A 13,395-nucleotide genomic window follows, 5' to 3' on the forward strand; every position below is an offset into this window, starting at 1 on the left:
TGGATGACGTAATGATCGGAAATACAAAGTCATTACTTCGTGCCTCAGCGGCTTCCTCCGCCGGCGTTTTACACGCATGATGGATGGTCTTCGGCGTTGCAACCCTCGTCAGCATAGTCGCAACCAGGCACTGAAGATAAAATAGAATAAACATATGAGTTGGTGATTCAGATCAATCATTTGGTATATTTTTTTCAAGAGAATGGTGAATGTAAAGCAAACATGAGATTCCCTTAGAGCAATTTGCGGTCAAGTTACGATCCATCATTTTTAGAGTTTTAAGAATATGAAAAAAAAAATCCCAAGACGATAACATATTGAACAATGGACCAAGTGTAGCTAGGAGCAGATTAAGTTTTACAGAAGTTGGTGTTACATTCAATCTCTCACTGCAATATCCAGGCAAGTATTAGTTGGTTATTTTACATCATTCCGCCAATACTTTTCTAATTCTTCGCACAGCCAAAGAAAATAAGTGATGTATTGTGCTGGAACTTTGTTATTTGGAGTCATATAACAGATAAGTAGTACTTAAAGCCAGCCCGCGATGGCAAAACCCTTTGTCACATATGTCACACGGATAATTTTTCCAACTGAATGAAAAGAGATGTTGGAAAATAATATATCTTTACCTGCACGAATTTGAGAAAGGAAAAGAAACGAGAGAAAGAATAGACGACTGTGAATACTTGCACTCATTGTGTTACGAGTACCACAGAACAAATGACGTAAACGAGCATTTTCATGACGTTGTCATGGCGTAAATGGCAAGGGAATGTCATTTTTATGTGCTTACATGTGTAGAATAATAGAAGGACGTGCCTTACTAGATAAAGAAAAACCCAATCCAAATATTATGGTACTGACAGTTTTAACCCCGAGACAAATATAACAGCAACATTGATTGATTCATTGATTGATTGATTGAGTGGTTGGTTGATTGGTTGGTTGGTTGGTTGGTTGGTTGGTTGGTTGGTTGGTTGATTGATTGATTGATTGATTGATTGATTGATTGATTGATTGATTGATTGATTGATTGATTGATTGATTGATTGATTGATTGATTGCTTGATTGATTGATTGATTGATTGATTGATTGATTGATTGATTGATTGATTGATTGATTGATTGATTGATTGATTGATTGATTGATTGATTGATTGATTGATTGATTGAATCACTGTTGGTCTCATCATTTGAGTCAGGATTTAAACGTCACATTTTTGTCACATTTTTGTCACATTTTTGTCAAACAATGAGGAAATACTTAGAATGACTTTTGCACAATTCGAATCACAAACAAATATCAAAATGGCAATGATCAACCTGATTCATGTGTGCTACTACCAAACCAGAGTGACTGTACATTTCCAATTAGACGACACAATGTCTCAAACTACGTACACGTTTTTGTTATGAATTACACACCGTTATAGAGGCCCTACATAAAATGTTACATGTTGCATCACTGTGAATATAAATAAACAGCTTTGCGTTGAACTTTGCTCGTCGCTGATGAGCTGGGAATTGTGTTCACAGTGAGATAAAATGCATCTTTGTACTTGTATATATGGCCATGCGCTATCTACATAATGTATACTTTTATGTCGTTTGTGCAATTTGTATATAACAAAAAAAAATCTTGTGTGAGACGTTTGTCGCCTAATTTAAAAGCTATAGTCTCTATTGTTTGGTAGTAAATGTAACATATTTAAATATTGAAAGATTGCAAAATAAAATTGCCAGGAAAACTTGATGCGACTGTTACAAAAAAACTGTTACATTACAGCAAATACTTACCAGGGATTTCACAAACGAACCCTTTGGGTCGATAGTTGCAGTAATCGTCATCCCATTGACCCCAAAATTTATTCTTTCTAAACCTATGCATGAATAAGAACAATTGTCTTAGTCATTAGGATTAGGTATTCACTAAAACAAAAGTAACTCAGAGTTTATTTAACTACATCGTAAGGGAGCCTTCAGTCTTTATAGGGCGAGGGCTGGAGGAATCGGGGGGGGGGGGGTGTCACATTTTACGAACCTGTTCTAATTGTGGATGGTCATGTTTTGCATTAAAATGTTCGGGAGAGGGTCACATTTTACAATCCGTAGGTTTGTGACCAAATTGAAGATTTAATGATTGCCAATTTGTTTTGTGTGTTTTGAGATTTAAAAGTGACATGAGCACTCAACATTTATTTTTACGAGTATTTTACATGCCAAATTACAACAACATATATTTATGTAAGAAAATTGTTTAATAAAACGATGCATTTTATTGAGTGTACCATCTCACACTGTCCGTGAATGTTGTTGTTAAAATATCTACATATAGTTAACAGTTACAGTAACCGGTGTTAAGTTTATCACTCTTTTGTTGAAGAAATACATAATTATATAGCCTTTCAAATCTGTACCACACATTGGCATTCTCCCAAAATTAAACTCTGTATAAACAATAAACAAATAAATATTAAATTGAACAATAAATATAAATTATTTCTGCAATATAATATGAATCTCATACTGTCATAAACAATAATCAGTGATTGCTTTCTCGTGTTAAAGATATACAGTTCCAAAACCAGTTCCAAAAAACTATCAACATGAACAACACAGGGTCATGTACAGAATACTGTATGTGCATTGATGAATGGACGGTATCTGATTGATTACCGATCAGTATATGCAATTGTCATGGGGAAGGTCATGTTTTACAAAATGGGACAAAGGGGAGGTCACTTTTTACAAATGAAGAATGGGGGGGGGGGGACAGTTTCACTTAACAGACCATGTATGATTTCCTCTGGCCCTCCCCTGTAAATATTGAAGGTTCCCAAAGTATGGTCACGTGATGGAAAATGTGGCACATGATGATTGATTCACCATCTACAGCATGCGACGAAAATTATGAACCCTGAAAGAAAGCATTGCCGAGCTAGACAACAATCTTACTAAGGGACCTGTCAGTTTCTGCGGCCTGGGGGGGGGGGGGGGTCGGGATGGGGTGGTCGGTTAATTTTTCCACCGGGCCGACGAAAAGTCACTGACCCCCCCCCCCCCCATTCTTTAAAATCGAAAACAGGCTGCCCCCCCCCCCCCCATCACTTAATTCTAAAATATAGTGACCCCTCCCCCTGATATTTCATATTTACATGACAGGTATTTCATTGTGACTCAGAGTGGACTGCTTAACTAAATACTTTATAGGATAGCATCATACTAAATTAGCGACTACACAGGGTTTATATATTGAAAAGGAATTTAATAGCATCTTGTCTGTAAAAGGCAGGGGGAAAGTTTGAGACGAGAATATGTAGACCTTTCATGGTGTCCCAAGGGGAGACCCCTAGAAGCGCAATTGAAGTCAATTTTTAGGCTATTCAGACCCTTTTGGGTAATAATTTCAAAGCTTTATAAGAGAGCACAACATGTAATTAGCAACTACACATAGTTGAAATTTTTATGATAGTTTAATAGCATACATCTTGAAAAAGGTAGGGGGAAGCTTGAGATGGGAATATGTACAATTATCATGGGATGGGGTCCTAGGGGATCCCCCTAGAAGCCCTGGAGATGTTTTACCAATTTTGGGCTATTCAGACCCTTTCAGACAATAATTTCCAAGCTTTACAAGACAGCACCAACATGTAAAAAACAACTACATAGGGTTGAAATATTAAAAGAAAAGTTTAATAGCATCTTGACAGTAAGAGGTAGGGACAAGGGCTTTAGACTAGGATATGTCCACCTCTTGTGGGGGGGGGGGTCCCCTTAGAAGCTCTGGAGATTTTTACTCTTAAAGCCAACTTTTAGGCTATTTCAGGCAATAACTTCCAGACAGCATCATCAAGTGTCAGAAATTAAACTATTCTTTACACATAGGGTTGATGAATAAATGTAATATGTATTCGTTTGTGATTTTAGAAAAAATGTCAACGATATGTTTCGTTTTGTAGTATTTTCAGACTGTTGTTTGTGGTGAATAAATAACGTTGGGGACAACATCAGCTGCAGCAGCAGCGCAACAACAACAACAACAACAACAACAACAACAACAACAACAACAACAAGAAACTACCGGGGCGTGTTATCGCCACAATTTATTATACGTTAGGGGCCAGATCGAAGTAAAAAAAAACACCTAAATTCTTTCAGTTAAGTGTCACACCCCACTCCACGGGTACCCCTTTTAACTAAATTGATAATTGTATATGACAATCAATTTATATTAGGATGTAGTGAATACAAAGTCTTCGTTCCCAACATGTATTTAGTGTCATGTATCGACTACAGCGACAATACTTTTATCTCGACTTGATATTTATAAAATAAAATTGTATTTAGGGTACAGAACAGGTTCCGTTAAAATTATTTTTGTTGGATTAGAACTAAAATGATTCAACTCCCACACCAAACTGAAACAATTTAGTTTTTATCCTATATTGCACTATTGATTTCGCCCCTTACGTTACCTAAAGGATTAATAATGACGTCATCGAGCATCGGTGCCATATCGCATATGGGATTCGTTTCGCATGTAATTAGTGTGAGCGTAATGATCATATTCGCCACTATGATTCCGGATTCCGGATTTTGGGAAATAAATTCTACCTGTAACAAGCTTTTTAAGTACAGAATATCTTTACACATTCTGAACGTAGCATGCAGTGCGGAAATAAAGCTCTAATTACTTTTAGTTAGTATAAAAAAAATTCGAATTCATTTTCGATTACGATGACAAAAAATTGAAGTTAACCATTAACCATACAGGCATACACACTTTGAAAATACAGGTGAAAAGTATTTCAAAATTCAGCCAATTTCGATACAATATGTAACCCATATACTATGAATAATAACGTATAGCTGAACATAAAAGATTGTTGACTCCCCTGTGAACAAAATGGGCCACCCTAAGATAAGGACAACAAAAAAAAGTTTTCACATGGCAACGTTTTATAAAGAGATTTGACATTTTTAAAATTGATTCCAGAGAACCATCCTACATTAAATAGATTTAAAGAATTAAAAATAATCTCAGTCGTTTTATGCGATATTCAAATACAAATGAAATGATTTGATATTCAAATCTATACATATTGACCCGACATCAGAGAAGGTCCGGTGCTACTATATCATGATGGAAGAGGTGAGATTTTTTTTTCTACGCGAAGAGGAAACGGTCTGTCGACATGTCCTGAAGTATGACAAAGGTATAAACTGAATTTGACGATGACAAATAGTTCACTGTCCATACGTCCACATAGTGTTAATGACAGTACTTTTTAGATTAATATAATTGAAAATGAAGATATTGTAGGAGCACGTACCATAGTTGAACACAATCTTGTCCTTTAGAATTACGTTTGGTATTATTATTTGGATTACGTCCAGCCCAATTCGTGTATGCCCCATATACTTCACCTCCAGCCCATTTAAACGCGCCTTCACTGCCTGATCCTCGATCGCTTAAACCAAACCAGAATCCCTTTTTCTTTATACAGGGGGGTCCGTCCAGGTCATGGTCAATAATGTAGTTTCGTACCGCGTCATCTTTGAGCTTGGAGTCCAATACAGCAAGACGACCGCCTTGATCTGCACAAAAGTCTTCAGCAGCGTTGTAGTATTTGCGATCAGCTAATGCATCTTGCTCACAGAAGAATCCGTATACAACACAGTCACCATTGCCAAGGTTAAGACTACAAGTTCCTGCATAGGTTTACAAGTATAATGAAGATCATTTTGAAACCCGTAATGAGATCTCAAGGACACACACACACGCACACACGCACACGCACACACACACACACACACACACACACACACACACACACACACACACGCACACACACACTCACACGCACACGCAAGCACACAAATATACCTACCTACCTACTTACTTACATACCTACCTACCTACTTACCTACCTACCTACCTACCTACCTACCTCCCTACCTGCATGCATGCATACATACATACATACATACATACATACATACATACATACATACATACATACATACATACATGTAAGTTTCAATTTCAACTTATACGATAGATGTCATATTGTACAAGTCTTACCTGCAAGTTCCTGAATCGCGTGGAGAGAGGGAGAGACAATGAACATCCGGTTAAATCAACATAAAATTGTATATTTCAAAACTTAATTAAAAGTGACACTGTGACCCAAAGAAAGATCTATGCCATGCATATTATGCACTTATCATAGCAAGCATCGCCGAAAAACAAACATTGATTAATTCAAATTTAAACGGATTTTCAGAAAAATGTCTACCGATTAAATTTTGAACTAATTTTTGGTTTAAAGTTATTGCATTTACTAGGAATTATGCTATTTTTTCTAGGTTAGCTCCAATAGGTCAGGATTGGAAATTTATAAAAGAAATTACGGATTAGGGAATTTGAACATTTTCTAAGCATGTTTTCCATATGTTCAATCACTAACACGTCAGTTTAGAATGCTTATACCATATTCCTATATATAATAAGTTAGTCGATCGTATATACGTGCCTGTTTTCTTTACACAATCATAAATAATATCGAGTCAAGTTAGAAAGCAATACTGCATTGTTTTCTAATTGGAGTTTGATAGACGACTTTTTTTTGTTTATTGGGCAGGGTATGCGTCTCATGGATTTTTATAGATGCTTTTCAGAAATACCCTACAGAGTGATAGTGAAATAAATGTTGACTAACATTCAAGGAGGACAAGTTAATAGAAACACTGTGTTGTTTTCTGAACGGTTTTTGTTAGAGGGACGTTTTGTTTACTGGGCAGGATATGCAGACATTCTGATGTTTTCTGAACGGTTTTTGTTGAACATTTTTTTTTGTGTGTGGACAAGAAATTCAATGATGTTATGATTTTCCTATATATTTTACATAGACATAGTAAAAAATGGATATGATGGATAGGATAGGGTAGGGTAGGGGTGTGGTGTGTTGGGGGTGTGGTATGGTGTGGTGTGGTGTGGTGTGGTATGGCATGGCATGGTATGGTATGATATGACATGGTATGGTATGGTATGGTATGGTATGGTTTGTGGTATGGGAGGGTAGGGTAGGGTATGGTAAGGTATGGTAGGGTAGGGTAGGGTAGGGTAGAGTAGGGTAAGGTAGGGTATGGCATGGTTATGGCATGGCATGGTATGATATGATATGATATGATATGATATGATATGATATGATATGATATGATATAATAATTATGATATGATAAGGAAAGAATGATTGAATAAGATCCAAGAAACCTATATATAAATTATCCATACTTACTGCAGTAGCATAGGAAATCCCACACAGGAAAATAACAGCCAACTTCAGATCCATTTTTGTTCTGTAAAAGAACAAAATAATGACACCACAGCAAGAATACTTACGTTCACTTAAAACACAAACAACGACAGGGTGTAAATCGTCAGTAAAGCAAATTGTGGAGCAGAGTTTTAAAACTTCCTGTTTATGCAACGTGTCATTTTAATTTACTAACAATCACGTGATCGGAAGGAAGTTTTTTTTTTCCTTTCTAATTTCAGCATTTTATGGACATAGATTTGATGAATATATAAAGTTTTTACACCAATATGGCGATAACATATTGAAAGCAAATGTGTCGGTACTTTCAGTATGCATACGAATCATAGCTTGGAAGAGGATCTATGAACGACGTAATCAGTAGATCTCTTAATTTCTTAATGTTCACATCCTTGCATCTACTTTGAATGATGCTCAATTTAAAATCTTGCCGTCATACAGAACACAGAATGTGAACATGCTAACTATGCGAAGACCAAAGCGTGGTGAGATATGTAGAGGCAGTTGTGAATTTAACTTCAATTTAAAATCTTGCCATCACACAGAACACAAAATTTGAACGTGCTGAGTATGCGAAGACCAAAGCATGGTGAGATATGAGAGGTATTTTGAATTTAACTTACCGTTATGGTTCTATGAGACACTTCTTCAGGTGATGCGTCGTCGATGAAACTCGCTTTGATGAATTTCCAACAGAATGGGGAGCTATATCTAAGTATTGAAAGGTCAGGGGGTGCACTCCTATTGATTTGTTGTATCATTGAATACAAATCAAGATTAAATATCTCTAATCCTTTGATGTTTTGATACAGTTTTACAATGTTTTGATTGAGGACAACTAATAATTTCAGTTGAGATAATTTTACTGATGATTATACTAAAAATATTACCATGTCATTGGAGTTCGCCCTTTACCACATATCTGGGTCAGTATAGAGCTATTCTCGAAGATGTTTACTTTTTCATTGTGTACATAAATGGTTATTGGTTTGCACATTCTGTAGCAAAATTGCTATTTCAGGCTTATTACATGAGATGAAAGCACAGCCAATCAAATAAGGACTCGTTGCAAAAAACATCTGGTTGTACATGATATTTTACTGTTACCCCCCGGAAGCTTTGTTGCCATGGTTATAATCTTAAGATCTAATGTGGTTTACTGAGCATGTTCAATTCACCTGTCACTCAATGAAGTTAATAAGCTTATTGATATTTGCATGAGTATAATTCCACATATTAATTGTACACATTATGATGATAATATCGCTTTCCTATAGCTAAAACAAAGGAATATACTGAACAGAATAAAAACTACATAAAAACAGTGTAAGGTAGGTGACAAAATATCGACTATTATAAAATACAAAATGTTATCATAGAAGCACAAAGGAGGCATTTTTAATCCCTATTCATACAAAACAGATGGAAAGCAAAAGACAGGAATCACGTGACAGAAATCCCCTATGAAGAACACGTAGACATAAGGCACTACGTATCGGGATTGACTCAACAGAAGTGACGTCATCAAAGTACTAAAAGTTGGGAAAGGACTGCATTGCCTGTTTTTGGACTGCCAAAGAGAATTTTAGTGAACCAAAACATTAAAAAATACCCCCCCTCCCTCTCCATTCCACAAACCATATCAACTCCATGGTTACAGAAGTTTCAAAATACACTCACTCCTAGTTCCCTATATTATCGTCGAAAACACAAGATCTCAGACCTAACTGCCACCATTTGTTAGCATTACAATGTACTTCTTCCCTATAACGTTACAAGGTGATAAACACGCTTCATGTATTAATAGACCCCACCAACATATTTGTTAAATTCTGTTTTCGAATTCACTTTTGTAAGGAACGTTACTATTTCTAGACTTCTAGATGGCGAAATTCGTTCATTTAGATCTGAACGTCACACAGTGAACCATTTTCTAGAACAAAATTGTCTGCGAGCTACCCGGCTCACATGTACATACGTAGGTATATATATAAACACACATGATACATACGTACGTACATACATACATACATACATACATACATACATACATACATACATACATACATACATACATACATACAGACAGACAGACAGACAGACAGACAGACAGACAGACAGACAGACAGACAGACAGACGGACGGACGGACGGACGGACAGACAGACAGAAATAACGGTACCCCCCCTCCCCCACCCACACACACGCGCCCTTCAAGTTGCATCCAAAGTGACTATAAATTGATAATACATATTTGCAGTATTTGCAAGTTTGGTGTTACATTGACTTTTTTTGCACAATATATCTTATCTCCATAATCATAATCATTCATTGTCTAAAAAGTATCTTATGAAGGAATTCCACGGATCCATTCTGGGTTATTATTTCAGATATCTACCGTAACTGAACTGTTTTGCCAGTAAATGCAACGTGTCTCTCCAGTGAACTTTGACATCTGAATCGAAGACCTGCTTACTAAACGAAGGTGAGACCCGACAAATTATGAATAACACCCAAGTAACTTACATTTTTGTTATTTTGGTTTATTGAATTCGAAAATTACACCAATCCTTGAAATGAAACCGTTGCGATCAAATCGTTCTGATTAGCTAAATCACCCCTCTGCACAGTACTGTATACACTACACTGGCTTGATGTCCGTGTGTAATCAGTTTAATATATATGAAAGAGATCGATACCGTAACGGTTCTATTTCAGTGCTTTTTTTCTAAATGTGTGGGATATTGATTACTATACATGCTCGAGCAAGTATACAAAAATGGAAATCCTGCCTAAATCGAAAATAAAACCAAAAAATACGAAAACAAAGCTCCAACTACCTGTCTGAGTATAAATTCAGAAATCAAAATAAAACGGCACTGTAAGCATATGAAATGAAAAGTTGACTTGTCAAGATGTTATCATTATATCAAATTGTAACAATTCACAAATTTTTCGTTAATTTTTTTTTCACTGTGCCTGTTTCTTTTTGTTTTGTTGTTGTGGTTTTTGGTGTCAACACGACGGAGGAAGGCGATACATACGTCGCGGTGGTGGTAGAGCGAAAATAATCGATCGAAACTACCCAAACTAAATTATCATTAACTACTGTGACAGTCGCTTTCTCACATCTCGTGAGACAATACAAGTCAATTTTAAGTGCGTTATTTCGTAAATTTTATTTGCAAGGGAGGGGGAGCCGGAGATGTTGACACATGTTTTGCCCAATTACACTAGGCGTGATATTTTACTACATGGACAGCGCCATTATCCTTGTACACGTCAGCCTAAAGGGATAAAATGATCGTGACTAACTTGTTGACCAAATAAGGTAACCCTATTGAATTTTTTTTTCAATTTATTTTAATTTATTTTATTTTAATTCAGAAATCATAATTTTCACCCATATACTCATTTGTGATGTTGCAATCTTGTCATCACTATCAGTTGCGTTATATTTTGTTTTTGTATATGGATAATAGAGGGTGTCGATATTTTATCAATTTGTCTATAATCAAAGAGCTACAGGATATATACGTTTGGATATGATAACTTAAAAATAAAACGGACACCCTTAGGGACAGATCGCACAATGTCGCATAAGCCGAATAAGCGAACATCGTTCGTTTAGGACAACAGCCCTCCCGCCTTCCCCCCTAACGAACATTCACAAGTGCGACATCACACCTTTATTGTGATATAAACCTTGATGCGGTCACACCACAACGATCGATGCTATGTAAAAACATGCTGGTAAACATGAATTCCCAACCTTATGAACCTGTTTACTGAGATGATGATAAACATAAATTATAAATATACAACCGGAAATCCAGCTCTGTATGTCACATTAGAAGTAAATATTTACCAACTTTTTAACATGTCAGTAGTAAATACTGGAGCTGTTATCATTGAAGGCGTGAAATGATCGAAATTTGGTTAGAAGTGCGAAAATGAAGTTCAGCAATTGCAATGACGACAGCACCCACCCCCCCAAAAAACCCACACCAAACAAATCGCACAACAAACAAACAAACAAAGAAAGAAACACGACTGGAGTTTGCAGTTATTGAAACTGTGTGACATTGTACGATCGTCCCTTACATACACAAATGGAAGCAATCCCCATAACCTTGACGTACTACATACAGCGCCATTATTATCCTTATGGACACGTCAGCGAAAGTGGTTTTCTCTCATATTTTTTTTAAACGATTCCAGAGCAATTTTCGTTATATTAACCAAACCGTCTTTGGTTCTATAATATAATATTATCTAATATATGTTTTCAAACTTATCAGCTCATTTGATAGAACTATATTCAGTACGTCAGTTTATTTAGAAGTCTGTTCTCGTCAGCCCGAATCACAACGATTCTAAATTTGACGTCACAGCGAACACACAACTGTTTGTTTGATTGTTTGGTACACAGCTACCAACAAGTCACTGATAAAATGGCATACGGTGATTTGTATTCCTTATTTCCATACGACGCACAGTCACCTACAAGTCGTTATTGTATCTAGCAGTTAATCATGTTATTATTATATCAAGTAAATATATCTGTTTAACCATTTCTTGGGGCGAGTTATTCTAAATCAATGAAAATGTTCGCTGTTTGTTTGTCTCTTGACTATCGATGGTAGAGCTAGAGGCGTAGAATGTTCACTATCTAAAATGATTTTGAAAAAAAAAAACCTGGCGTTCCTGGATAATTCAATAAATAAATCATGCAAATAAAATTACAGATACTCATGCACCCCCACACAAACACTGACACAGACACAGACACGCACACACCACACACACATCATATATTGAAATGTAAATTTGATATTTAAAAAAATGTAACAATTTATCTGTAGGTTATAATTATTCACAGACATGAGTTACATGTAAATTGTCTATCAACAACAACACTGGTTGGCTAACAGCCATGCCCCAGCAACATTTAGTAACGCCCCCCCCCCCCCCCGAAAAGTAAACTCTCATTTTTTGCACAGCGAATTTCCAAACCAGAAATTTGTTCACGAAACAAAGTATTCAATGAAACTTGTTTGTTCATATGTGATCATTCCACAATATGGATATTTGGTTAGGTGTGCTCCAGAGGTGTGCTCCCAGTTAGCTTCTTTACGTTGAAAATAACAATTCGTCTAGGCTACAGTTCACGCGAGATTTCGACTGTTTCTTGTTTAGTAGCGGACGCATGCGCTAAACGCTGTTACCAATGATAACAGGAACTTTTTTTTGCAAATATGTTCCAAACAACCGGAGAGCGATTGTACTTCTACGGCTATTGTAACTTTACTAGTAAGTACTGAAGCAACGAAATATGCCTCTTGGACAGTGTCGGCACGTACAAGAGGTTGTTTTCACCCTGAGATTGTCAATCAAATCAACACCAAGACTTCAAGATGGAAGGGAGGAAGGGAGGGAAGGGGGAAGGAAAGTACAGCTATGCTTGTGAAAGTGCGACTGTACAACCACAGTGAACACTCGTGCAAATACCCCGAACACACCATACTTGCACTCATATTATTGATATAAGGAGAGGAACAAAACCATCATCACGCAACAATGTATGAAAATCTCTCTTTTTATTTATTTTCATCATAACTTTCTCCTTTTTATACAATCAAAAATGATGGTGATAATATGCACCACAAGATATCAGAGTAGACACTTAATTATTAGTCTATTTGTCTGTTATATAATTACATTCAGTTCCATATTTTCTGACAGCACAGTATTCTGTTCTTACCAGAAGTTGTTACACAAATAGACTAATAATTAAGTGTCTACATCTCACTTACGTTGAAAGGCTAGAAGCACTCAGTTTAACAACATTAGAACAAAGACGGTTGCGAGGAGATTTGATACAAGTCTTTCGTTTTCTGAAAGGATTTGACAAAATTGATCAAAGCGTTTTATTCACCTACCATCCAACAAACAGGACAAGAGGACACTCACTCAAGATTTTTAAACCAACTGTCAGATTGAATATCCGGAAATACTTCTTTTCTCAACGTGTTGTACTCCACTGGAACAAT

At 36.4% G+C, this 13,395-nt stretch overlaps 1 protein-coding gene across 1 annotated transcript; it reads right to left on the reverse strand.

The window, feature by feature from the left end:
* LOC144442732 (salivary C-type lectin 1-like) lies at window positions 1–8,104 on the reverse strand. Its single transcript, XM_078132104.1, has 5 exons — window positions 7,967–8,104; window positions 7,305–7,365; window positions 5,337–5,715; window positions 1,801–1,883; window positions 1–130 (listed from the first exon to the last, which is right to left on the reverse strand). The coding sequence occupies exons 1-5, from the start codon at window positions 8,102–8,104 to the stop codon at window positions 69–71; spliced, it is 723 nt and encodes a 240-aa protein (XP_077988230.1). The 3' UTR covers window positions 1–68.
* Window positions 8,105–13,395: the final 5,291 nt, after the last annotated feature.

This window comes from Glandiceps talaboti, chromosome 11 (genome assembly GCF_964340395.1).
Source record: "Glandiceps talaboti chromosome 11, keGlaTala1.1, whole genome shotgun sequence".
In the NCBI taxonomy this organism is placed as follows: domain Eukaryota; kingdom Metazoa; phylum Hemichordata; class Enteropneusta; family Spengelidae; genus Glandiceps; species Glandiceps talaboti.

What these genes read in the sequence shown, in the direction of transcription:
- LOC144442732 (XM_078132104.1), bottom strand. Translation starts at nt 8,104, where the DNA reads ATGATACAACAAATCAATAGGAGTGCACCCCCTGACCTTTCAATACTT. An exon ending in TGTCTCATAGAACCATAACG is followed by an intron (nt 7,366 to 7,966) that starts GTAAGTTAAATT and finishes GTTCTTTTACAG; the next exon opens with AACAAAAATGGATCTGAAGT. An exon ending in CAAGATTGTGTTCAACTATG is followed by an intron (nt 1,884 to 5,336) that starts GTACGTGCTCCT and finishes ATTCATGCATAG; the next exon opens with GTTTAGAAAGAATAAATTTT.